The sequence below is a fragment of the Carcharodon carcharias genome, chromosome 16 (assembly GCF_017639515.1).
Source record: "Carcharodon carcharias isolate sCarCar2 chromosome 16, sCarCar2.pri, whole genome shotgun sequence".
Classification (NCBI taxonomy): domain Eukaryota; kingdom Metazoa; phylum Chordata; class Chondrichthyes; order Lamniformes; family Lamnidae; genus Carcharodon; species Carcharodon carcharias.
This window is the reverse complement of record NC_054482.1, coordinates 70,928,754-70,956,126: the sequence shown is the minus strand read 5'-3', so window position 1 is coordinate 70,956,126 and position 27,373 is coordinate 70,928,754. Positions and strand designations below refer to the sequence as shown.

Sequence of the window (27,373 nt, the reverse complement as noted above, 5' to 3'; positions counted from 1 at the left end):
ATATTCTTAGTGATGCTAGATACCTCAGGCCCTGTTGGGGCTGGCCCCATGATCAAGCAACCATGTCCTCCATAGGGTTCAAGAGATGCAGACATCTTTGTACCCCACTGGCTTTTCTCTGCTCCCTTCTATCCTGTACCACCTTGAACTGCAAGAGAGAGGGCAGAATGTCAGTTTTTGCATTGCAATGTGTATGAACGATGTGCCTATCACTGCTGAATAGCTGGAGATATGTGGACATAGTGAAAAGTGGGTATGAGGCAGCATTTATAGGTTGAGGTCGAGTATCTGGATATTAGGTGTGAATCCTGTGTGCCAGGGACTTGTACTAGGTGTGTAATGGGGATGTGATTCACTGAGCAGCACAAGAGGTTGGTGTTGTGCAGGGCAAGAGATGTCACGTAAAGATGCATTCACTGACAATGACCACCCAGGAGGTCATTAGACTTCTTGTAACACAGCTGCCACGTCCTTCGGCCAATGCTGCAACATTTGGCCTCCCTGGCTCACGGCTCCCTCTTCTTCTGAGGGTAGTCATTGAGGGCCTCCCGGAACCCCAATGGAACCATGTCATCTCTTCTCCTGCCTACCTCCACCATTAATGCCTCCAGCAGCACATCATGGAACTCTCTCTCTGCCCCGGTGTTAACTTTACCAATATTTGAATTATATCAATATTCCTCAGTGTAACTTGCCTTTAAGAGGGGCAGCCTGCCTTTATAAATAGCAGGCTGGCTGCACTATGTCGTTTCTGAACAACATTACTGAGCCCTCTGCTGAGCACAGAGAGAGCCTTGAGCATTACGAAGAAGGAAACAATGTAGGACTCTTTTAGCCAGACACTATAATCATGCAGATGGATGCACCAAGTTTGCGTGCTGCCCACCTTGATCTGAACAGGTGAGACTAGGTTGAGTATCCTCTGCACCCAGAAAACAGGGTTCAAGAATTTCTCTATCTATGTATTTAAGAAAATCTCATCAAATAAATGCTAAAATTTTAAAAAATCTGAACTTAAACAGATAATAATTGAAAATTTTGTATAAATTATGTTGATTTTGCTCATGCCTACCAGATAATTAGTCTCATCCTTTTGTTCTACCACTTCAAATGAGAGTACAATAAATGTATAAGTTTTCCTTTGATAAATTGTGCCTTACTGTTTCTTTAGGTGCTCTTTAATGGGGTTTGATCTAAATCGACACTGGCAAGATCCCTCTGCTTGGGCTCATCCTACACTTTATGGCGTAAAACAGCTAATTGTGCAAATGTATGATAATCCGGTGAGCAATAATGATGATAAGTTGAGACCATGTCATCTGAACAGAACAGGAAATATCATTTGTAGTTTGAATATAACAATCTGTAAATGGTTTTCTGAGAACTGCTGCCAAAAATGTAACCAAAAGCTACACTGGGATTCTTTGAAAAACAACTTAGATTTTTTTCCAGGAAGGTAGGTTTAACTTACTGTGTAATGTTCCATTTTCTTTTCCATGCTAAGACTCTGGAGAGAGTTTATATTGGGCATATATTGACTATTTGAATAATTGATAAATTCTGTAGCTGAGTGAAGTCTTGGCAACAGCATAATTGCTCTCCCATTTCCTGCAATTTACTGGAGACAGCTGCATTTTTCAAAGGCCTTTCTGTTCTTTTGAACTACCTCTTAACCTGATATTGTATTCTTATTTCAGATTTTATTTCAACCCTCACTCTTCCACGTCCTCTACTTCAGCCTCCTGATCAATTAAAGCACCAGGGATCAGTCTTTTGACAGCACTGAATATTTTAAGCTGTAATTTCAGCTATAGGTATATAGAGAGGGTAACACTAATAAAATCTGGTCAATATTGTATGAGATCTAAAGTTTCTCACAATTACTGACACTCTGGTAATATTTTAATTTTTTAGTTTGTGGTAGAGTGCAGCAGACAGGAACCAAGCAGCAACAGCATTTCTCATTTTAAATTCAAATTTAATTCAATAAAATGTATGCAATAATTATTTTCAAAGCAAAATATTTAATATATTTTCATAAAAATTTTTATGCTGAATTTTACATTGTCATGCAACTATCAGTAAAGGAAACTGAAACAACTGACCTCTGATTTTTAACTACTAGTACTAGGTTTCATACTCCAATAGCTTAAGTCCTGCACTTCCATTGTCAGAGTTCCAGAAATTGATATTTTCACCATTATTAACGTTATTTTTTTCATTCATTGGATGTGGGCTTCTTCAAGGCCACCATTTATTGCCCATCCCTAATTGCCCTTCACTAGGTGGCGATAAGCAGCCTTCTTGAATTGCTGCAGTCCATGTGCTGAAGGTACTTTCACTGTGCTGTAGGCAGGGAGTTCCAGGATTTTAACTCAGTGAGAATTAAGGAACGACGATGCATTTCAAGTCATGTGTGACTTGGAGGGGAACTTGTTGAAGGTGGCGATCCTATGCATCAGTTGCCCTTATCCTAGGTGGTAGACATTACAAATTTGTCAAAGAAATCTACACTAGTTTCTGCAGTGCATTTTGTGAATGCTGTGCTGATTGTGGAGGGAGTGAGCAGTTTTCAAGGTGGTGGATGTGGTGCCGATCAAACGAGCTGCTTTAATCCTGGATGGTGTCGTGCTTCTTGAATGCTGTTGGAGCAGCAGTGATCCAGGCATGACTTATGCCTTGTGGGCAGTGGAAAGGCTTTTGGTACTTAGGAGCTGAGTCACTCTTCACATAATGCCCAACCTTTGACCTGTTCTTGTAGTCACACTATTTATGTGGCTTGTCCAGTTAAGTTTCCAGTTAATAGTGTGGGATTTGACAATGATAATACCATTGGATTTCAAGGTGAAGTGGTTAGACTCTCTCTTGTTGAAGATCATCATTGCTTGGCATTTGTGTAGCATGCATGTTACTTGCCATTTACCAGCTGGAATTTTCCCTGAATTGCACTAAATGCAGTAATGGGGGGTGAAGAAAGATGTTTTGCCTGACAGTCACAAGGGCAGGTTTTTTGTGCTGCATCATCCACTGCCCGCCTCATTAATTATGCAGCCATAGGAAACACACTGAATCCCTGGCAGGCGGCCTCTGAATCGCCCACCACGCCATTACCTCAAAGTTTCCTCACTCCGGGTGCCACATCTAAATTGCAGTCATGCACATAGCTCTCCATGCTTGCAACCCAGGAATGCTCCAGTGAAGACATGGCCCCGAAGAACAAAAAGAGTTCATTGACCCATCACTGGAGTGCCTTTTGGAGACACACTGTGATGTCCTGTACTCCCGCTCTGGCTGCAGGAAGTCCCGCAATCTCACCACTCCGGCTTGGGAGGTGGTGGCAGTGGTGGTCAATGCCGATGCTGCACAGAAGAGGTTAGTCATCCAATGCAGAAAGAAAATGAATGATCTCATCCATGCTGCCAGGGTAAGCCAGCCACCTCAACGCTCTAAGCTCACAAACTCACAAGCTCATCACACATCCACTGGCACCTCACTCACTGCCAGCTCAAGGGACATCACTACTCACCCTCACATCTACAGCTGGCCTCATCTCCTCTGGAGACTGCCTCCTCAGCCCTCACCATCTTGAGGTCACTTGCACAGATCAACATGTGCCCCCACATGCTCTTGCCCAGCCCCCCCGCCCCCCCCATCTCAGTACAGCCCATGCCCTGCAGCCTTTTCCCTTCCCTGGTGCCACTTCTCCCCTTCCCCGAGCAAGCCCTAATCCTAGAGCAATTGAAAAGTCATCCCCACGTTACCACTGGTCTGGTAGGTAGAGACTTGTCCATGAGCTTCCCTAAAAGCGAACTGGTGCTGTTTGTGAAGCCTGGCTCTGATGACCTCGTGTGCTGCCCAAAGCAAGGTAGGTAAACAAACCTCAAAGTCCCAAGCAAAGTGCAGGTCGCCTGGCACATGTTGCTTATGTACCGTTGTGAAACATGTTGGCGCACAATCACACCGATGTGAGCTCATGATCCAGCATTGGGAATGATTCTGACAAACTGGGCTTATAATGAGGTTTTCACGTACAGAAATTATCTTGCCGAAGTGCAGCAGTGGGAAACGTGGCCCGCCCTTGACAGGTGGAGCGGACAATCGCAAACTGGTTTTACAACGACATGAAACTGATTTTTGCAATCTCCTGATATTTTTTGCTCCCACTCGCTATGACACTAGCTGCAAACGGAAGCAGAAAATCCCAGCTACCATCTCAAGCCTGAATATTGTCAAGGTCTTGCTGCATTCAGGCTTGGAATGGCGAATGGAACTGAACACTGTACCACACTCAGCTACTGTCTCACTCTGACCTTATAATGGAGGGAAAATCACTGAGCACATATTCATGAGCTGCAGGACAGGGGTAATAAGCCAAAAAACCTTTGTTACCTGCATTTGGATAAATGTGACCTGAAATCCTTTGTTATAAAGGGCAATGGGGGAGAAGAGAAATTTACAATTCTGGCAAAACAGAATTTGGGATAGATTTGTTTTCTGCCAAGTCTTTGCCATTTTTGTTCAAAACCGTTGAATTTCACTAGAAATAATGGTGGGCAAATTCTGTGCCTTCTCCCAGTACAGAGGGCAGGACTGGCAGGATGGTGTCAGTTGTCAGGGATTTCATCAGTTATACCTTCAGTGCCAAGTGGGGCTCCATGATTCAAGTGTACTTGTGTGTCTGGACCAGATCCTACCAGAAGTGGGGCCTATAATTGCAAAGACCAGTTCTCTATTAATAATATCTTAAGTGATTGATTGTTGTTGAGAAAATGGCAACTTTAAATAAATTACTTTTTAAAATAAACCTTATCTAGTATATTCAGAGAGGCGCAAATTAATTAAGAAGCATCATCATGGGTTTGTTAAGGGAAGGTTGTGTCTGACTAACTTGGTTGAATTTTTTGAGGAAGCAACAAGGAGGGTCGATGAGGATAGGGCCTTTGATGTCATCTACAAGAATTTTGTTAATGCTTTTGACAAGGTTGCACATGACAGACTGATCAGTAAGTTCAAAGTTAAAAGGATGTAGGGAAAGTGGCATGCTGGATCCAAATTTTGTTCAGTGGCATAAAGCAAAGGATTATGGTTGATGGTTGCTCTTCTGACTGGCAGACGGTTTCCAATGGAGTTTATAGGGCTCATTATTGGGTCCCTTGTTGTGTTAATGGTATATAATCAATGATTTAGACTTAAATATAAGGGGCATGATTAAGAAGTTTGCAAATTATATAAAAACTGGATGTGCGATTGATAGTGAGGAAGAAAGCTGTAGAATGCAGGAAGATAGCAATGGACTAATCAAGTGGGCAGAAAAATAGCAATTGGAATTCAGTCTAGAAAAGTGTAAGGTAATACATTTGAAGATGGCAAACAAGGCAAGAGAATACATAATAAATGGTACGGTTCTGAAAAATGTAGAGGAATAGAGGGACCTTAGAGTATATGCCTACAGAACCCGGAAGGTAGTAGGACAGGTAGATGAGATGGTCAAGAAGACATATTGGGTACTGTCCCTCCTTGGCCAAGGCCAAGAATAAGAGTAATGCTATGCTAGAACTGTATAAAACAATAGATAAACTGCAGCTAGAAGCTAGAGTATTGTGTAATTATGGCCACTGGATTACAAGAAAGCAATGATTACTTTAGAGAACCATACTAAATAATCATGGGGCAAAAGGGAGGGGGAGCATCCTCTTCTGTGGCTATAATATCAAGCTCAACCAAACTGCTTTTTTTGATTTGTTCATGGGATGTGAGCATCATTGGCAAGGTCATTTACTGCTAATCACTAATTGTCCTTGGGAGGTGGTGGTGAGCCATCTTGTTGAACCCTTGCAGTCCATGTGGTGTTGATATACCCACAGGGCTGTTAGGAAGGAAGTTCCAAAATTTTGACTCAGCAGCAGTGAAGGAACGGTGAAATAGATCCAAGTCAGGATGAATTATGATTTGGAGAGAACATGCAGACTGTGAAGTTCTCATGTGTCTGCTGCCTTTGTCTTTCTAAATGGTAGAAGCCACAGGTCTGGAAGGTGTTACCGAAGGAACCTTGGCAAGTAAGGAGCTGGAGACTGAGCTGCAGACATTGCGCCACATCAAGCAGGGGGAAAGCTGCCTGGACACTTTGCTCCAGGAGGCGGTTACACCCACAGGTTAGATCATTCGAATTTGGTCCGTGATCAGAGACAGGAGGGTGTGACTACAGGTGAGGCAGGTATGGGGACCCAGCGGTAGCGTTCAAGGAGCCTCAGCCCCTGAAATTGCCCAACAGTTACGAGGTTCTTGCAAGCTGTATGGACAAGAGCGGGGACTACAGGGAGGATGAACGAACTGACCACAGCACCATGGTACAGGGAGCCATTCAAATGGGGGGAGGAAATAGGAACGTAGTAGTGCTAGTGAACAGTATAATTAGGAGGATAGATATTGTTTTCTGCAGCCATGAGCATGAGTCCCGAAAGTTGTGTTGCCTGCCTGGTGTCAGGATTAAGGACATCTCCTCAGGGCTGGAGAGGAACTTAGGAGTGGGAGGGGAGGGATCCAGCTGTCGTCATCCACATTAGTATCAGTGATGTTGATAGGACTCGAAAGGAAGTTCTGCTGAAAGAATTTGAACAGTCAGGAGCTAAATTAAAAAGCAGAACCTCCAAGGTAATAATCTTGGGATTACTACATGAACCATGGGCAAACTGACATAAGGTAAATAAAGTCAAGAAGTTAAATGCATGGCTCAAAGATTGGTGTGGGAGGAATGGGTTTCAACTCATGGGGTACTGGCACCAGTACTGGGGTAGAAGGGAGCTGTTCCAATGGGACAGGCTTCACTTGAACCATGCTGAGACCAGTGTCCTGGCGAATCAAATAACTAGGGCTGCAGAGAGGGCTTTAAACTAAATAGAGAGGGGGAGGGATCTGAAGAGGGGATAAGTAGGCGTACAAAGCAAAAAATATGGCGGCATTGCAGGGCAGCTACTTAGGTAATGATACCCAGAGTGTGACAGGAAGGGACAGAGTGCACAAACATTAAAAAAACAGGAGCAAATAGGGTCAAAGGGGGGAAAAATGTAAAACGATACAATTAATGGCTCTTAAATGCATATCATATTTGGAACAAAATAATGAATTAACGGCACAAATTTAGGTTAATGGGTATGATCTTATGGCCACTGGAGCGACATGGTTACAAGGAGATCAAAGCTGGGAACTAAATATACAGGGGTATGTGACTTTTCGAAAGGTCAGGCAGGAAGGAAAGGGTGGTGGGTAGCTTTGTTAGTACGAGATGGAATAAGTACGATAACAAGAAATGATCTTGGATTGGAAGATGTGAATCCATATGGGTGGAGGTAAGAAGTAACAAGGGGGAGAAGACACTGGTGAGAGTAGTCTATAGGTCCTCTAACAGTAACTATGCTGTCGGACAGAGAATCAATCAGGAAATAATGAGTTCATGTAAAAAAAGCAGTATATTAATCATGGATGACTTTAATCTACATGTAGATTGGGAAAATCAAAATCAAATTGGCAGAGGCAACCACAAGCAAGAATTCATAGCATGTATTCGAGATAGTTTCCTAGAACAATTTATGGTGGATTCAACCAGGGATCAGGCTATTTTGGAACTGGTAATGTGTAATAAGGCAGGTTTAATAAATGATCTCAGAGTAAAAGATCCCCAGGAAATGGTGACCATAACATGGTGGGATTTAGCATTCAGTTTGAGAGTGGGAAACTTAGTTCAGAAACATCGGTGCTAAACTTAAATAAGGGTAATTACAAAGGAATGAGGGCAGAGCTGGCTGAAGTGGACTGGGAAAGGAGTTTAGCAGAAAAGATGATTGAGGAACAATGGAAGACGTTTAAGAAAGTAGTTCATGACTCACAACAAAGATGTATCCCAGTGAGGAAGAAGGATTTTCAGAAGGGGATAAACTAACCATGGTTAACCAAGGAAGTTAAGGATAGGATCAAAGTGAAAGAAAAATCATACAATGTGGCAAAGATTAGTGGTAAGCCAGAGGATTGGGAAAGTTTTAAAAACCAACAGAAGATGACCAAAATAGTAATAAAGAGAGAGAGAATAAACTTTGAGGGTAACCTAGCAAGTAATATAAAAATGGCCAGTAAGAGCTTCTTTAAATATATAAAAAGGAAGAGAGAGGTCAAAGTCAATATAGGTCCCTTAGAAATAAATACAGTAATTATCACTGGAGAAAAAGTAGTAGGGAACCTAATGGGGTCAAAGGCTGATAAGTCCCCTGGTCCTGATGGGTTGCATCCTAGGATATTAAAGGAAGTAGCCGCAGAAATAGTGCATGCACTGATAGTAATCTTCCAAGAGCCCTTAGATTTTGGAAAAGTCCCAGAGGATTGGAAAACTGCTAATGTAACACCCTTATTCAAAAAGGGAGAGAGACAAAAAACAGGTAATTATAGGCCAGTTTGCTTAACATCTGACATTGGGAAAATGTTGGTGCCTATTATAAAGGATGTAATAGCAGAGTATGTAGAAATGCATAATCTAATCAAGCAGAGTCAGCGCGGCTTCATGAAGGGGAAATCATATCTGACAAATTTATTAGAATTCTTTAAGGGAGTAATAGGAAGGATAGATAAAAGGGAATCATAGATGTAATATATTTGGCTTTCCAAAAGGCGTTTGATAAGATACCACACATAAGGCTACTTAATAAGATAAGAGCCCATGGTATTGTGGGTAGTATATTAACATGGATAGAGGACTGGCTAACTAATAAAAGACAGAGAGTTGGGAAAAGGGGGGCATTTTCAGGATGGCAACTTGTAACTAGTGGAGTGCCACAGGGATCAGTGCTGGGGTCACAATTATTTCCAATATATATTAATGACTTGGGTGAGGGAAATGAATGTACTATCGCCAAGTTTGCAGATGACACAAAAATAGGTGGGAAGGCAAGTGATGAGGATGGCACAAGGAGTCTACAAAAGGATATAGACTGGTTAAGTGAGTGGGCAAAAACGTGGCAGATAGAATATAATGTTGGAAAGTATGAGGTTATGCACTTTGGCAGGAAGAATAGGGAAGCTGAATATGATTTAAATGGAGAAAGACTGAAGAGGGTTTTGGGGATCCTCGTGCATGAATCCAAAAAAGCTAACATGCAAGCTCAGCAGGTAATAGGCAAGGCAAATGGAATGTTGGCCTTTATTTCAATGGGAATGGAGTATAAAAATATGGAAGTCTTGCTAAAACTATACAAGGCACTAGTTAGACCCACTTAGAATACTGTGAACAATATTGGCCCTCTTATCTAAGGAAAGATATACTGGCATTGGAGGCAGTCCAGAGGAGGTTCACTAGGTTGATCCTGGGTATGGAGGGATCTTCTTATGAGGAAAGGTTGAGTAGGTTGGGCCTGTACTCATTGGAGTTTAGAAGAATGAGAGGCGACCTTATTGAAACATATAAGATTCTTAGGGGGCTTGACAAGGTAGATGCTGTGAGGTTATTTCCCCTTGTGGGAGAGACTAGGACTAAAGGGCATAATCTCAGAGTAAGGGGGAGCCCACTTAAAGCAGAGTTGAGGAGGAATTTCTTCTCTCAGAGGGTAGCTAATCTGTGGAATTCTTTACCACAGAGGGCTGTAAAGGCTGGGCCATTAAGTATATTCAAGGCTGAGATAGACAGATTTTTAAGCAGTAAGGGGATCAAGGGTTATAGAGAAAAGGCAGGAAAGTGGAGTTGAGGATTATCAATCAGCCAGGGTCTCATTGAACAGTGAAGCAAACTTGATGGGCCGAATGGTCTACTTCTGCTCCTACGTCTTATGGTCTTATGGTCTAAGTTGCTGTAATACATCTTGCAGATGGTACACATTGTTGCCATTGTATGCCAGAGATGGAGAGAGTGAATGCTTACAGTGGTGGATGGAGTGCCAATCAAGCAGGCTGCTTGGTCTTGGATAGTACCAAGCTTCTTGAATGTTCTTGGAGCTGCACTCATCCAGACAAGTGGGGACTATTTCATTTAACTATGTCCTGTCTACAAAAGCAGAACTAATCCAAATCCAGATAATTAATGCCCCAACATTCTACTCTCAATTATCAGCGAAGTGATGCAAGATATCACCGACAGTGCTACTAAGCAGTACTTACTCAATGATAACCTGTTCACCAATGCTCCCGACTTGTGCCTTGTAGATGGTGGACAAGCTTTGGGGAGTCAGGGGGTGAGTTACTTGCTCTAGAATTCCCAGCCTTTGACTTGCTCTCATAGCCATAGTATTTTTATGGCTGCTCCAGTTAAGTTTCTAGTCGATGGTAACCCCCAGGATGTTGCTGGTAGGGATTCAAAAATGGAAATGCTGTTGAACATCAGGAGGAGATGGTTAGATTCTGTCTGATTGGAGATGGCCTTTGCCTGACACTTGTATGAAGCAAATGTTACTTGCCACTTATCAGCCCAAGCCTGAATTTTGTTCAAGTCATGGTGCATGTGAACACAGACTATATGGAGGAACAGCACTTCATCTTCCGATTAGGCACTTTACAGCCTTCCAGACTTAACATTAAGTTCAAAAACTTTAGATCATGAGCTCCCTCCTCCATCCCCACCCCCTTTCTGATCCCCCTTTTTTTCGAATCATTTATAATTTTAAAAAAATATATTTTTCTTTTCCCGCCTATTTCTATTATTTTAAAATTTATTTCCGTTGATTGTTTTATCTCCACCTTTTAGCCCATTTTGATCCCTTCCCCCTACCCCACCCCGACTAGAGCCATCTGTCACTTGCTCATCCTGTTTTCTAACCTAAATGTCACCATTAGCACATTCCTTAGCTAATATCACCACCGTCAACACCCCTTTGTCCTTTTGTCTATGACATCTTTGGCAATCTCTTCTTTGCCTCCACCTATCACTGGCCCTCTATCCAGCTCTACCTGTCCCACCCCCTCAACCAGTTTATATTTCACCTCGTTTCTATTTTTCTTTAGTTCCAATGAAGAGTCATACGGACTTGAAATGTTAACAGTATTCCTCTCCCCAGATGCTGTCAGACCTGCTGAGTTATTCCAGCCATTTTTGTTTTTGTTACAGACTATTTTAGTATCTGAGAAGCTGTGAATGGTATTGAACACTGTGCAATCATCAGTGAACTCCCCCATTTATGACCTTATGTTGAAGGGAATGTCATTGATAATGCAGCTGAAAGTGGCTGGGCCTAGGACACTACCCTGAGGAACACCTGCAACATGTCCTGGGGCTGAGATAGTTGGTCTCCAACAACTACAACCATTTTCCTTTGTGCTAGGTATGACTCCAAACAGGACAGAGTTTTTCCCCTGATCCCAATTGACTTCAGTTTTGCTAGGGTTCCTTGATGCCGCATTCTGTCAAATGTTACCTTGGCATCAAAAATAGTCATTCTCACCTCACCTCTAGAATTCAGATAATTTTTCTTGAGTTTGGACCAAGGCTGTAATGAGGCCTGGAGCTGAATGACCTTTGTGGAACTTTGGTGAACAGGTTATTGTTAAGTAAGTACTGCTTAGTAGCACTGTCAGTAACATCTTGCATCACTTTGCTGATAATTGAGAGTCGACTGTTGGGGCATTAATTATCCGGATTTGGATTTGTTCTGCTTTTGTAGACAGGACCTAGCTAAATTTTCACATCGTCAAGTAAATATCAGTGCTGTAGCTGTACTGGAACAGCTTGTCTGGGGGTATGGCTGGTTCTGGAGCATATATTTTCAGTAATATAGCTGTGATGCTGTCAAGACCCATAGCCTTTGCTGCATCCAGTGTGTTCAGCTCCTTCTTGATATCATGTGAAGTGAATCAAATTGATTGAAGATAGGTATCTGTGATGCTGAGGAACTCAGAAGAAGCCTGAGATGGAATATCCATTCGGCACTTCTGGCCAAATGTGCTTTGTGTCTTCATGCCGGGTACCCACCATGTAAGGATAGAAATTGCAGAGGCACTGACCATTGTCTTCCAATCCTCCTTAGATACAAGGGTGGTGCCAGAGGACCGGAGAACTCTAAATGTTATACCCTTGTTCAACAAAGTATGTTAGGATAAGCCCAGCAACAATAGGGATATCAGTTTAATCTCGCTGGTGGGAAAGCGTTTAGAAATTATAATTTGGGACAAAATTTACAGTCATTTGTGGACAAATCTAGACTAATCAAGGAAAGCCAGCAAGGTTTTGTAAGGGTACATCATTTTTAACTAACTTGATTAAGTTTTTCAAAGACATAGAGATATAACCCGATGAAGGTAATGTAGTTAATGTGGTGTACCTGGACTTCCAAAAGGTGTTTAATAAAGTGTCACATAACAAGTTTTTCAGCAAAGTTATATTTCATGGAATGAAAGGTTGGCTGGGTGACAGAGTAGTGGTGAATGGTTGTTTTCCAGGCTGGAGAAAGGTATGTTGTGGGGTTCCTCAGGGACCGGTTTTAGATCCAGTGCTTTTCTTGATCTATATTAATTATCCAGACTTGGACACGATTTCAAAATTTACAGATATTACAAACTTTGAAGTATTGTTAACTGTGAGGAAAATGGCATATACAAGAGGACATATACAAGCTGGTGGAATGGATGGACAAGTAGCAGATGAAATTTAATGCAGAAGGTGGCAGGGCAGGTTGAGAAAGCAGTTAATAAAACATCTGGGATTTTGGCCTTTATAAATAGTGTACAAATGCAAGGACGTTATGGTGAATCTTTATAAAACATTGTTCTGGCCTCCACAGGGCTACAGGGGTAGTGCATCCAATTCTGGGCACCATACTTTAGGGAGGATGTGAAACATTGGAGAGGGTGCAGAAAAGATTGACAACAATGTTTCCAGGGAAGAGGGACTTCAGTTACTTGGATAGATTAGAGAACCTGGTGCTGTTTTCCTTAAAGAGAAGATTGACAGGTACTCAAAAACATGTGCAATCTGTTCAGAATAGATAGAAAGAAACTATTCCCACTGGTGGAAGAGTTGAGAACAAGAAGACACCAATTTAAGGTGATGAACAAAAGAAACAATGTTGACATGAGAAAAAGCTTTTTTACGCAGAGAGTGTTTAGAATCTGGAATGTACTGCTTGAGCGTGTGGTGGGAGCAGATTCAACTGTGGCTTTCAAAAGTGAATTGGCTAAACATCTGAAGAAAAAATATTTGCAGAACGATGGGGAAAGGGCAGGGGTTGCGGGACTAATTGAGTTGCGCTTTCAGAGAGCTGAATGGCCCCCCTCTGTGCTGTAACTACTTTACAATTCGGTGCTATGATTCTATAAGATGTTCCTTTAAATCTACCTCTTTGACTAAGCTTTTAGTCATCTGTACAAATGCTTCCTTTGACTTGGTGTCAATGTTTGCCTGATTACTATCCTGTGAAGTGCCTTGGGACATTTGATTAGGTTAAAGTGCTACGTAAATATGAGTTGTATTATTGTTGTTTCAGGGTGAAAGGTTGTACCAGTTACAGACAGGAGGGGGTTTAATTTAACCAGCCCTGATTCCTCCTCTCACCACCCATCCTTAAACAGAAAGGTATTTTGATTTCCCCTTTATAAGGTGGCGTATTTCCCAACCCCTTAATTTTGCTGTGATCCAATATCTATTAATAACCCCACAGAAAACTTGAGATAGGGTGAACTCAGAGGGTTAATTTATTCATACACACACTCAAAACACAGGAAGGGGTGTCGCTACATAGTCCCCTGTGCATAAAGGAAGAAAGATTTGCAGGGCAAAGACCACAGAAAAAAGAATTATTGTTTCACGTGAGTTCAGAGCCCGGAGTAAAAAGTCCAATGGGGTATTCCTTCACCAAGGTTGGAAGGCTGAAAACTGATGCTGGATTATTCACTTTTCCAGTAGAGATGACTTCCATAATGAGGTAGAGATGCAGAGATGAATTAGTCTTGTAGGCGATGCTATAGAAGTTCAGAAGTTTCAGTAGAAACAGTTTAGATGGGAGCCAACCATTCAAACCTGGACAGAACCCCTTTTCTGAGTTGCTGCTTGGTAGATGCAAGATGGCAGGCTGACAATATAACTGGTTCTCCCAGCTAGTTGGGGGAGTGGGATAGGATCATGTCACATAACTCCCACCTCTTCACCTTGGCTTTGACAAAGAGTGTATAATTCCTTTGTTTGGGTTCCTGGGATTATCACTATTCCAACCATTAAGAGTTTGAAAGGAAGGTTGCAGTGTCCTTTGCCCTAGCAGACAACTGGGTTCCGGTTGGCCAGGCTTCGCTTATGAAATGGAGATGGTGCTTGTATAATTCTCTTTAAATTTTGTCTCTGCAGCCTGCAGGGGTCGTTAGGTATATAACTGATTGCAGATGGATTGGAGATACCACCTGGTGGATTTACAGGCTAGTTATTATCCTTATTCTTAGTACAGGTTCAAGGATCAGGAAACACCAAGATGTCTGATTAACATTATTTATTTATCAAAACATTGAAGTAACCTATTAGATACGGTAACCATGAGACGAATACTGTAAGAATCCAGTATCGTAATTGTGTCATCTTGATGGTTCATGTTAGACTAAGCAAGAATAGGTAAATGTTCCTAAAGGATTCCTAATATATTGCTTTTATATCAGCACGTCCTATCTATGTGTAATGGATACATGAGCACATTTACCTAACACATCATTATGTCCAAAGGCATTCACATATTGTTCCCCCAACAAACCTGCAGAATGCAGTCATTCTCAGGTCATTGTTCTTTCCACCTGTCAGACACGGCCTTCACTCTCCTATCTTTACTTGATAGATTACACAATGAGTACTATTTATGCTTTACACTCCTTTCTGCAAGTGGAAATATGGGGCCATGCCCACTCACTAACATTTCTTTCCCATTTTTTCATACACAAAATTTTTGAGGTTAGGTTTAATGCTGCCCATGACAGCACTCAAAGAGTAACTTTGTCCTGATTAACCTTATAGCTTATACGAAAATAAATTAATGTGTGCACATGACTATGGCTAATCTAGTGGTGTGCCTACTGCTTTACCACCATAAGTTCTTTGTTTTGTAACATTGCACAAATTTCAGTTTCAAAGTAAATCTCTCTGATCATTTAAACCAGACTGGCATCAATGTCCTGGCAAGTTGTATAACTAGGGCTATGGTAAGGAAGTAATAAGGTGGGGACGGGTTAGGTGAAGGGATATTTAGGAGTCTAGAGAGAAAAGTTGAGGCAATGGTACAGTGTAGTAACTGGTAAAGACAATTTAAGATAACTGGGTCAGATCAAATCACTATTACAGAAAGACAGGGCAGAATTTTCCCTCCCTGGACTAAGTCCCCTGGTAGGGGCAGGGATGGGGAGTGTTTCCTGTTGTGGAGGCTGCTGGGAATTTGACCCATATCGTGTGATCCTAGCCTTGTTAAATATGCATTGGGGGGGTGGGTTTGCGATGAAATAAGATGGACCCCCTGAAGAAAGAAGATGGACCTTCAGGAACAACGTGAAACTGGAAGATGGACCTCCTCAAAGACACTGAAGCTGGAAGATCCACATGGTAGATGCTTCCCCCCACCCACTGTTGCGTGTTCCAGGGCCCATGGTCATTGGAGGTCTCCATCCCGAACTCCGGAGGCAGCCCCAGACCTTTTTCAGGTAAGCGCTGATATATATAGGCCACGTTGGTCCAGACGTGTTCTGGACCAAAATGATTTCCCACTGATGGCATAGACAATCAGGTGGGGGAGGCAGCAAGTCCAGTCAGGCCTTCACTGCATCCCATTAGCAGATGCAAATCAGTTTCACGGGGACCATGGGTAAATTCCACCCATAGTTACTTGAGAACCAAGGTTGGGAAATAAATATTTCAGGGTACACAAGGTTTTGAAAAAGCAGACAGAATTGAAGAGGAGAAATATCCCTGATTATGGAGGATGACCTAAGGACAGTAGTGAGAAGGGATCTTGACTTGGAAGATCAAGAAGTAGAATCAATCAGAGTGGAAATTAGGAATAACAACGGTCAGAAAATACTGGTGAGAGTAGTTTATACACACCCTAACAGTGGTTATAACATTGGACAGAGCATTAAGGAAGAAATAATTGGAGCTTGTAACAAAAGCAATTTAATAATTGTAGGGAACTTTAATTTCCATATACATTTGACAAATCAAATTGCAAAGCTAGTCTGGAAGAAGAATTTGTAGAATGTTTATGGTGGTTTCCTGGAACAATATGTGGTGGAACCAACTAAGGATAAAACTATCTTCAATCTAGTAATGCACAATCTATTCCCTAGAGTCTGTAAAGGTAGCATCGGATTGGAAAACCGCAAATGTAACACCTTTATTCAAGAAAGGAGGGACATAGAAAGCAGGAAGCTATAAGCCAGTTTGTCTAACACCTGTCATTGAGAAAATGCCAGAATCCATTATTAAGGAGGTAGTGACAGAACATTTAGAAAATCATGGGCAGCATTTTCCAGTCGACAAGCGGGGGCGGGATCCACTCACCACTGCGTAAAATGGCACGGGGTGACATCGGGCGTGCGTCCCGACATCACACCCGGTCATTTAGATTTTCAGTTCAGCGGACGCACAGCCGACTCGGCCGCGCACCCGCCAACCTGTCAACGGCCTATTAAGGCCATTAAAAAAGTAATTAAAATGATTAATGGGCTGCCCATCCAACCTTAAGGTTGGTGGGCAGGCGAAGAGCCCAGGTGGCCTTCCGAAAAAGCAGGAAACCTCATCCACGGGTGGGATGAGGTTTCATGAGGGATTTAAAATGTTCGGAAAATTTTTGAATAAAAGTAATGAACATGTCCCAGCTCATGTGACAGTGTCACACGAGGAGGCATGTCAGGAAAATGTTTCCTCACCTTCAATAAATTTTTAAAACTTCAACTGATCTCCCTGAGGCAGCATATAGACCTGCTCAGGGAATCCACCCTGTCTGCGCAGGGAGCGCACAGTGCTTCCGGGCGGACGTCACGCTGGGTGGGCCTTAATTGGCCCGCCCACGTGAAATGGCAGCATGCCCCCACCGATTGGGAACCCCCACCCGCTCCCACACAATCCCCCCGACGGGGGGAAAATGCTGCCCCATGATACAGTTAGACATGGATTTGCGAAAGGGAAATTATGTTTAACTAGTTTATTAGAGCTGTTTGAGGATGTAACAAACAAGGTGGATAAAGGGGTACAAGTAGATATAGTGCATCTGAATTTCCAAAAGACATTCAATAAAAAGTGCCACATAAGTGCAAGAGACAAGAGGGCATGGTGTTGGGAGTGATCAAATCACAGAATTGTTACAGTGCAGAAGGAGGTCAGTTGGTCCGTTGTGTCTTGGATAAAAGATTGGCTAATGAACAGGAAACATTTTCACATTGGCAAACTGCAATGAGTGGAATACCACAGCAATCAGTGCTGAGGCCTCAGCCAATTATAATCTATATGAATGACTTGGATGAAGGGATGCACTGTAGGGATTCACCAAGGCTCCTTCAACAGCACCTTCCAAACCCAGGACCACTACTATCTAGAAGGACAAGGGCAGCAGATAGATGGGAACAACACCACCTAGAAGTTCCCCTCCAAGTCACTCACCATCCTGACTTGGAAATATATCGCTGTTCCTTCACTGTCACTGAGTCAAAATCCTGGAACTCCCTTTCTAACAGCACTGTGGGTGTGCCTACACCACATGGACTGCAGTGGTTCAAGAAGGCAGCTCACCACTACCTTCTCAAGGGCAACTAGGGATGGGCAATAAATGCTGACCCAGCCAGTGAAGCCCACATCCCATGAATGAATTTTTAAAAAGGGACCAACTGTATTGTAGCCAAGTTTGCTGATGATGCAAGGTAGGTAGGAAAGCAAGTTGTGAAGAGGATGAAAAGGCCGGAACTTTCACTATTGAGGTAGATAGCTTGAGTCGGGAAATTTTCCAGCTTGCTGCATCCGCCTCAGAAGAAAGTGCCCCGAATGACACGATCTTTACTCCGGGAGGGGGCGAGTGCAGGCCTGCTGCCCTTGGAAGCAGATTGGAGGTGGTCATGGGAGCAGCCGAATGTCGAGGCAGGCTGGTTAAAAGTCCTGCCTTGGCTACCTGGGACTTTGTTCAAGTTGTTTGGTTATGTTTTAGGCTCTCTAACCCTCAACCTTCACACCCCATTAGTCCGCCATACACTCCCTGCACCACCTCCATGCCCCCATGCCAATTAAATGCCCCCACCCACCCCAAATGGCCCCTCATACCGTCCATGCCAACTGATGGACCTTACTTGCCCATTTACCCATTATACACAATGTGCAGCACCAATGAACCCTACAGTAACAATAGCATCTGTGAAACCTTTTAGGAAAAAAAGCACCCATTCATAATTCTTGAAAATTGCCCAGGTATGTCCTGTACATAAAAAGCAGGACAAATCCAACCCAGCCAGTTACCGCCCCATCAGTCTACTCTCCATCATCAGTAAAGTAATGGAAGGGGTCATCGACAGTGCTATCAAGCGGCACTTGCTTAACAATAACCTGCTCACTGATGCCCAGTTTCACTTCCACCAGGGTCGCTTAGTTTCTGACCTCATTATAGCCTTGGCTCAAACATGGACAAAAGAGCTGAACTCCAGAGGTGAGGTGAGATTGACTGCCCTTGACATCAAGGATCCCGAGCAAAACTGGAGTCAATGGGAATCAGGGGGAAAACTCTCCACTGTTTGGAGTCATACCTAGCACAAAGGAAGATGGTTGCAGTTGTTGGAGGTCAATCATCTCAGTTCCAGAACATCACCGCTGGAGTTCATCACGGTAGTGTCCTAGGCCCAACCATCTTCAGCTGGTTCATCAGCTTCTTTCCGTCATAAAGTCAGAAGTGGGGATGTGCACTGATGATTGCATAATGGTCAGCACTATTCACAACTCCTCAGATACTGAAGCAGTCCACGTTCAAATGCACCAAGACCTGGACAATATCCAGGCTTGGGCTGGCAAGTGGCAAGTAACATTCACACCACACAAGTATAAGGCAATGACCATCTCCAACAAGAGAGAATCCAACCATCGCCCCTTGCTGTTCAATGGCATTACCATCATTGAATCACCCACTATCATCATACTGGGGGTGGGGGGTTAACATTGACCAGAAACTTAACTGGACTAGCCATATAAATATTGTGGCTTCAAGAGAAGGTCAGAGGCTGAAAGCGAGTAACTCAACTCCTGTCTCCCCAAAGCCTGTCCACCATCTACAAGGCACAAGTCAGGAGTGTGATGGAATACTCCCCACCTGAATGCCTGGATGAGTGCAGCTCCCACAACATTCAAGAAGTTTGACACCATCCAGGACAAAGCAGCCCGCTTGATTGGCACCACATCCACAAACATTCACTACCTGCACCACTGACACCCAGTAGCAGCAGTGTATAGCATCTGCACAATGCACTGCAGGTATTCACCAAGGTTCCTTAGACAGCACCTTCCAAACCCATGAACACTACCATCTAGAAGGACAAGGGCAGCAGATACTTTGGAACACCACCTAGGAAGTTCCCCGCCAAGCCACTCACCACCTTGACTTGGAAATATATCACCGTTCCTCCACTGTCGCTGGGTCAAAGTCCTGGAATTCCATTCCTAACAGTACTGTGGGTGTGCCTACACCACATGGACTGCAGCGGTTCAAGAAGGCAGCTCATCACTACCTTCTCAAGAGCAACTAGGGATGGGCAATAAATTTAGGCCCAGGCAGAGAAGCCCACATCCCATGAATGAATTTTTAAAAAAATCCCTGGCTACATGGCCATGCCTTCCTGCTGATCGGCAATTGGCAGGGACCTCATCTGTTTCAGAATTGGCAATAAGTATAGGACTTCCTCCTCCTCCGCCTCACCTTCTTTCTCCTCAGAGGTAGCTTCTCGTGGCCTCATCATCATCAATTTGGAGGCCCTTCCACTGCATAATGTTGTGCAGCATGCAGCATACAACAATTATTGTTGAAACCCTCGCTGGGTCATATTGCAGAGCTCATCCAGAGTGATTGAGACACCCGAATCTCACCTTTAAAATGCCAGTGCCCTGCTCGATGGTACTTCTGGTGATGTCGTGGCTGCTGTTGTTATTGCTACCTGCCTCAGATTGTGGGTTCCTAAAGGGAACCATCAGCCAAGTTCTTAATGGGTAGCCCTTCTCATCTAGGAGCCAACCATGAATCTGCGTTTGTGGCTGAAATAGAGTTGCAAACTCCTTAGTATGAAGGAGTCATAGCAGCTGACCGAGAACCTTACACACACTTTAAGAAAGACCATATTGTGATCACAAACCACCTGGACATTGGATTGAGTGAAACGACTCAGTTGACAAAGATTTCGGCATGCTGAGCTGGGTCCTTTAATGCAACATGGATGCAATCTATGACACCCTGCACCTGAGGGAAGCCTGCAATTTGGACAAAGGCCATGGCTCTCTGCATCTGAAATGTCAAATCTATAGGGAAGCTAATGTGCTCCCCCTCATGAGCAAACAGAGCATTAGCCTTAATGCAGCATTGTGCTGATGACTAGGGTATACCAGCAAGGTCTCTTGATAAACCCTGGAAGGAGCCAGAAGCATAGTGTTTAGTGCAATGGTTACCTTCTCAGCCACTGGCCAGGCATGCAGGTTGATAGTTTGTGGCTCCAGTTGCTGCTGAATGATGCAACAGATGTCTGTCACAACCTCATGGATCAACCTAAGTCTCATTCAGCACTGGCTTTCCATCATATTGAGATTTGATGTCCTAGGTCTGAACTCCCTGCCCACAGGGCTGAACCTGGCTGTCCTCCCTCTCCTCCTTCCTGGTGGTCATGCCATAACCTCTTCCTCCTGACCTCCAGTCCTTTCTCTGGGCTCTGGCTGTTCATATTGACTGGCTTCTATGTGAGAGGATGACATACCCATCTTCTATGCCCCCACAGACAAATCGCAATGCACCCTTCAAAAGCACTAAGTACTTCCTTGCATCTGGGTGCAAGAGTCAGTAGGGGCACCAAAAAAATCACCCTGGGAGATTTTCTGTTCCACCCTCCCACTCCCTTGAATGATGAGAAGACAGTTAGAGTTAAGTTCTTGACACTTCTGGGGCAGTAAACACAAATTTTAAGATAATTCTACAGGGGTACCTTACCTCTCTAAAGAGGTACCCTTGGCTATTTAAGGAAATGGACAAAGAACAGACCTACTCTGACCTGGTCTGCTCTGCACACATTGTGTTCCACACTACAGGGATGCCAAAATCTGACTTACTGGAGGCAGCTGATAATTGAAATGGCCAGCTGCTTCCATCGACTGTGCATGCGTGAACACCAGCCTGCCCCGATTCCAACCACCGTAAAAATGGGAAGTGCCTTGTTTGGGTGCGGGTCTGAGGATTTCTGTGCTTGGCCACCACTTTTGCCATGATTGAGAGTCTCTCCTTTGTGGCATAAATTCAGGCTCAAGTTCCCTGCAGGATTTTTTGTGTATGTCCTAGACAACGGGTGGACGACTGAGGATGCACCTAGCAAGCACCTAGCAAGCTTCACTCCGGACTTCAAGGTTTGTTTGCCTGCCTTTCTTCAGGCACAACCTTATCCCTTTTAGAGGGGTTCATGGGCAGGTCTCTACCTATCAGACCATCAGTAAGGTGGGAGTGGCTTTGCACTGGCTGCACGGGTAGGGCATGCTTGGGGAAGGGGGGAGAAGTGGCCTCAGTAAGGGAAGTGGCTGCAGGATGAGAACTGTACTGAGGAATTGAGGTATTCCAGGCTGTGTTTGGGGGCACATGTTGATCTGTGCAAGTGGCCTCAAGATGGTGAGGGCTGAGGAGGCAGTCTCCAGAGGAGATGTGGCCAGATTGGGTTGTGAGGGTGTGTGTGAGAGTAAGTGGTGATGCCCCTTGGGCTAGCAGTAAGTGAGGTGCCAGTGAATGTGCGATGGCCTTGTGAGTGTGTGAGTTTAGATTGATGAGATGGTTGCCTTATCCTGGCAGCACGGATGAGATCATTCATCCATTTTCTGCACTGGATGGTCGACCTCTTGCGTGCAACATTGGCACTGACCATCTCTGCCAATGCCTCCCAAGCCGGAGTGGTGAGATTGATGGACATCCTGCAGCCAGATTGGGGTAGAGGACATTGCAGTCGGCTTCAACGGTCCCAAGGAATCCATTACTGAATTGGGTGGCTGCATTATTTTTGGCTTTTGGGGCCATGTCTTCACTGATGCCCTCCTAGGCTGCAAACATTGAGAAGTGTGCGCACAACTGTAGTTTAAATATGGCGCCCTGCACGAGGAAGCAGCGAGGTAATGCCGTGGTGGGCAAATCAGGGGCCGGCGCCAGTGAGATGGCGTGTTTCCTGTGGCTGCATAATTAATGAAGCGGGAATGGGACGATACAGCGCAAAAAGCTGCCATTGCGACTTGCGGGTAAATCTGGGACAATTCCACGATTTGGTTTTGATTAAAGGCATTTTTTTTACAATTAATTCATTCAGTAAACTGTGCCACATTAATTTAATATCTATTACCAGTGTTTTGTTTATTTTTCACCTGACAAAATGGTGATCACGCACACCCATACCAGTGGTTCACATTTTATAGTCGGCATATAACTCGATCCCTGTTTTTGGGAGGATTTTTGGAGGTTTCTTATATGATCTACAGTAAGTCTTCTGCTGTCTTCCAAGCTCCAAAGTTCCAACAAATTTCAAGCTGTTTCTCCCAAATGATTTGGAACTAGCTTAGTCATAGGGAGGACCATGGATTAAAGTCTTTCAGATCCACCACCTGTTCCACTTTGCGCCCCCTGATCATGTGCCAGTTTTACTTCTACAAGCAGTTAAGAATTAATACACAGTGATTTACGCACAGATTCCTTTCATTTTACATCTTACATCGGGCGTAGTTTTCCATGCCCACTGACGTCGGGTATGTTCGGCAGCTTGAGCAAACAATATGGTGAGAAGGCCAAAAACCAATTTCACGACATCGTGAAACCACTTTGCGATCGTCCGCTCAGCCTGTCGATGGCAGGCCGCGTTTCCCACCGTCAGACGTCGGGAACCTCATTATAATACATCTGCATATCATTATAAATCCAGCCCACCGGAATCATCACCCCACACTGTATCGTCTGCCCATGTTGGCTTGATTGCATGCCGATGTGCTTCATAGCAGTACATATAAGGCGTGCACTTGGCGGGTTGCATTTAGATGAGAACTCAGAGGTGAGTGCTCAGTAACATTGTGCAGTGCTCGCGAGGGTCGTGCGTTGGAATTAAAGGCGGAGGCGACATGGCGGGGGTGAGTGGGCAAGGGCTGCCCTGCGGTTGAGACGACTTTGGATGGGGGGAGTGTCAAGGGCTACCCTGCGGTTGAGGTGACTTTGGGGTTGGTGCAAGGGCAGCCCCACAGTTGAAAGTAGAGCACAAGCATGTGCAGGGTGGTTGGGGGGGGGAGGCGGGGATGTGGCCACGAATTAGGGAAACCTTCTGTAAAGTGACCATTCCTCTGCAGCTGAGATAGTTTAGATGCAGTCACATTGACATGCGTGGAATCGGGCCTCTAGCTTATCTGCCCATGCAAGCAACGCAGAGACATGAAGTACCACCAAGTGCTCCAGACCTTTTCACCCTTAGGGCACAGACTGCAAACTAATGAGCATTTTAGTGGACAGCAGAACAGTTGGATGACTGGGCAAGTTGTACAATCTCCTGGCTAAAGCTGGCCATGGAGCAGTCACTAGTGGAGGCTCTCACAGCCCCTTGCAATGTCATCATCCTGGTTTGGACCAGTCTCCCCCATGGTTCAAGTTAACAGCGCATCCTTGTAATGGAGGTTAGGAGAATGCTTGTGCCTGAGCTGAGAGCACAGCATGCAGTACAGTGGGCAAAACTGCTGCTAATTGGTCAAGTGGAGTGGGGTGGAGGAGGGTGGGGTTTCAGGCAGCCATGCAGCGCACTAAACTCTGGCCATCCAAGTGGTGGCCAGCATTCTCTGAGATGCATCAAGGGGCCTTCAGACTTAACCAAGAGAGGTTCTTAGAACACTCAAGCTAACCCACACGTCTCCCTCTCTCTCTTTCATCCTGCAGGAGGAGAACACCAAGAACATGAAGCCTGGTGAACTAGCTGTATGCCTCGTGGTGTACAGAGAGCAAAGACAATGGAGAACAGAGTGACAGAGGCACCTGGCTGCACAGGGGGAGGAGCAGCACCCTCAGAAAGAAGAGGCGGCTGGGGCACCTACATACTCCACTGAAGAGCCACAGCTGGTGGCCTGTGCCTAGCTAGATCCAGGGTTGATAAATGCTGCTTTTCATTCCTGCAGTTGACCAAGAACCAGTGTCGCCGAAAGCTGCGCATGTCTAAGGAACTGGTCGGTCACATCTGCCAGTTACTGCAGGATTTGGCATCATGGGTACATGGAGGGCATTCACGGCCTGTAGCCATGAAAATGACCACGACACTCAATTTCTAAGCCAGTAGCTCCTTTCAGGGCTCCATAGGCGACCTCTGTGTGATATCGCAAGCCTCCACCCACAAATGCATCATGATGTCATGGATGCCATCTTCGTGTGGGCATTTTTGTGCATTTCATCTGGGATTAGGAGAGCCAGGATGCAAGAGCGATTGGATTTGCCCAGATCTTGGGTTTCCCACATGTGCAGGGTGTGGTTGACTACACTCACATGGCAATCAGATCTCTGTCGCAGTAAGCGGTCAACTATGTCAACCGCAAGGGCTTCCATTCGCTGAATGTGCAGCTGGTGTGCAACCACCACAAACACATCCTGCAGGTCTGCGCATAGTTTCCAGGGAGTGTCCACGACTCCTACATTCTCAGTCGCTCACAGACCCCTGATGTCTTCCAGGGTCCACAGAGGCTGGGTGAAAAGCTCTGGAGCACTTGGTGGCACTTCATGTCTCTGCATTGCTTGCATGGGCAGATAAGCTCGAGGATGGCTCCTTGGGGACAAGGGCTACCCGCAGTGCACGTGGCTGAAACCACCCATGCGGTGACCTCAGACTTCAGCAGAGCGAAGGTATAACGAAGCTCAGGCTGCAACTTGCAACTTGGTGGAGCAAACCATCCAGATGCTGAAAATGAGATTCTGGTGCCTAGAGTGGTCTTTTAGAGCCCAGGAGCCCACAGAGGGTGTCACGCATTGTTGTTGCCTGCTGCGCCCTTTACAACCTGGCACTGCAGCGGTGAAAGGAGCTGGCTGAGGAAGAGATAGAGGAGCTCAAGTTCTCCTCCCATGAGGAGGATGTCGACGGGGGTGAGGGTGAGGAAGTTCTCGAAGGCGTCAATGACAGCGATGAGGCCCTCACACTGGCCAAACAAGGCAAGCTCCCTTGGGAGGACCTGATAGCTTCTAGATTTGTGGAGGATGATAACAACATGCAGTAAGGGGAGACCATAAGATCCTCATATTGCATCTATGAACATTTGACTACAATCTGGCTTATGGCAGCTCACATACCTTCTGTGATAATGCTCCTCTCATGGAGATGCAGTGGAGGCCTAATAGTCACTTGATAGCAGGAGGATGATGACGACATGCAGTGAGGACACTCCATAGATCTTCACATAGCCTCTGAGAATGTCTGACTCCTGTCTGGCCAAGGGCAGCTCACTTGCACTCTGTGATCAGGGTCATATAGTGGAGATGCAGCCATGAAACTTTAAAAGCACCTGATCCTTTGTCCGCCTTCAGCATCTGACTCCTTCAGTGTCACTGGTCACAGATGCTGACGAGATGGGGGCCAGCCACAGCTTAAAAGTGCTAAGAGGCACACAGAGGGAATGAGAGAAATCTGTGGCGCTTGCCCACGACATTCTGGCAGCAATGATAAGCACCATCGAGGTACAGGCATCAGTAATGTGTCCAGAGAGTGTGAGGCCGGGCAATCACTTTGGTCTGAAGGCTGTACAAAACACAGGGAAGAGGCCCTGGACTGAGACACCTGCCTTTATCTTGTGCAGAAGTATTTCACATCTGAGTGGCATGAAAACTACTCATCAGAACAAGGAGCCATAGGCAGGGAGACATTGTTGAGAGTTTATTTACAATAGTGAACATTGCGTTTAAGTGATTAACACTTGTGCCCAGGCCGTGCAACTATATCTTCTTAACCTTCCTAACCCTGCTGCTGCATCTTGGTGCTCCCTGGACATCCACAGCAGAGGTGGAGGCAGCCTGCTTACTGCTACACCCTGGCTGTGATGACCTTGGTGTGTGTCCTCTGGAGGTCCAAGACCTGGAGGGTCCTGGCCTGCTTTCTGTGTCCTGCTGTGTGGCAGCGGCACCTCTTCGACCTGTGGAACTTGAGCTGCTGAGGTCACAGGAAGAGGAGATTCAGATGGGCCAGACATTCCTGGAGTCATCTGGGTGGCCGGCCTCAGGCTGTACACCTGCTGATCCTCCTCCTTTTTGGTGCCAGGGCCCCTGGCTGACTCCTTGAGGAGAAGGGGAAGCTGGGGTGAGATTGAGCTGCCCCACATCCCACTTGTGTACACACTGTTGGAGGCCAATGATAGGGTCTGCGATGAAGTTCAGCCCGTGCAGCAGTGCAGGAGCGATGTCCTGGACCAAGGTCTCAATGATAGCCACCATCCTATCAGTGTTGACCTCGGTGCATTGGCATGCTGGCACTATCACCCTAACCTGAAGGTGGACGGGACTCCTTCATCATGCTGTGCAATTTGAGGAGTGCAGCAGACATCTCTTCCTGATGTTTCTGAGTTTGCCTTTGCAGCTCCAGCAACTGAGGTATGACCATGTCCAGAGGACCGTCACCTAACTCGGACTCAGCAAATTTCTGGCCTCCAGTAGTCCTCCAAGTGCTGGACACCTGGGGAGTCCCTGCTGTGGATCAGAAATTGCAATATGCTCACCAGATTGTGATCCCAAGGCTACTCTAAAGCTAGGTCCCACCGAGGTGTGTGTCTCTGCACTGGTGGAGGGTGTGGGTGAGTGCTGTGAGGGGGTCTTCAAGGAGATTGTCTTCAGAATCCTCTTCAGAGGTTTCTTTGGGGTTTGATTGGAGGCCCTGGGTCGTGGATTCCATTGGATGTTTCCCAGATGTGCCTGCGACAGCAAGGGGAGATAATTATTGCATAACAGTGGCACATGAAAGAGGACACATCACTCACAGCATTGTTATCTGATGGATGTTGCACTACAGGACCCTCACTTGGTAGAGTACTGCCGACCTCACCATCAGCACATGAATGGTCCAGATTCTCACCAGCCAGTTGGATGGCTCTGTTTCCAAAGTCCGTGAGGCTTGATTTCAGGCATTCCTCCACCAGTCTGCGACTCTCCCTCTTGTTGTGTGCCAGCTTGTCCTGCATGAATAGAGATGGAGAGAG

At 45.2% G+C, this 27,373-nt stretch overlaps 1 protein-coding gene across 1 annotated transcript in view; it reads left to right on the top strand.

Annotated features, from left to right (window-relative positions):
- Positions 1-27,373, top strand: part of agbl4 (AGBL carboxypeptidase 4) — a 1,082,368-nt gene that overhangs the window by 1,023,586 nt on the left and 31,409 nt on the right. Inside the window, exon 10 of the mRNA XM_041207821.1 lies at positions 1,172-1,283. Coding sequence (XP_041063755.1) covers positions 1,172-1,283 — 112 coding nt within the window. The remainder of the gene's footprint in view (positions 1-1,171; positions 1,284-27,373) is intronic.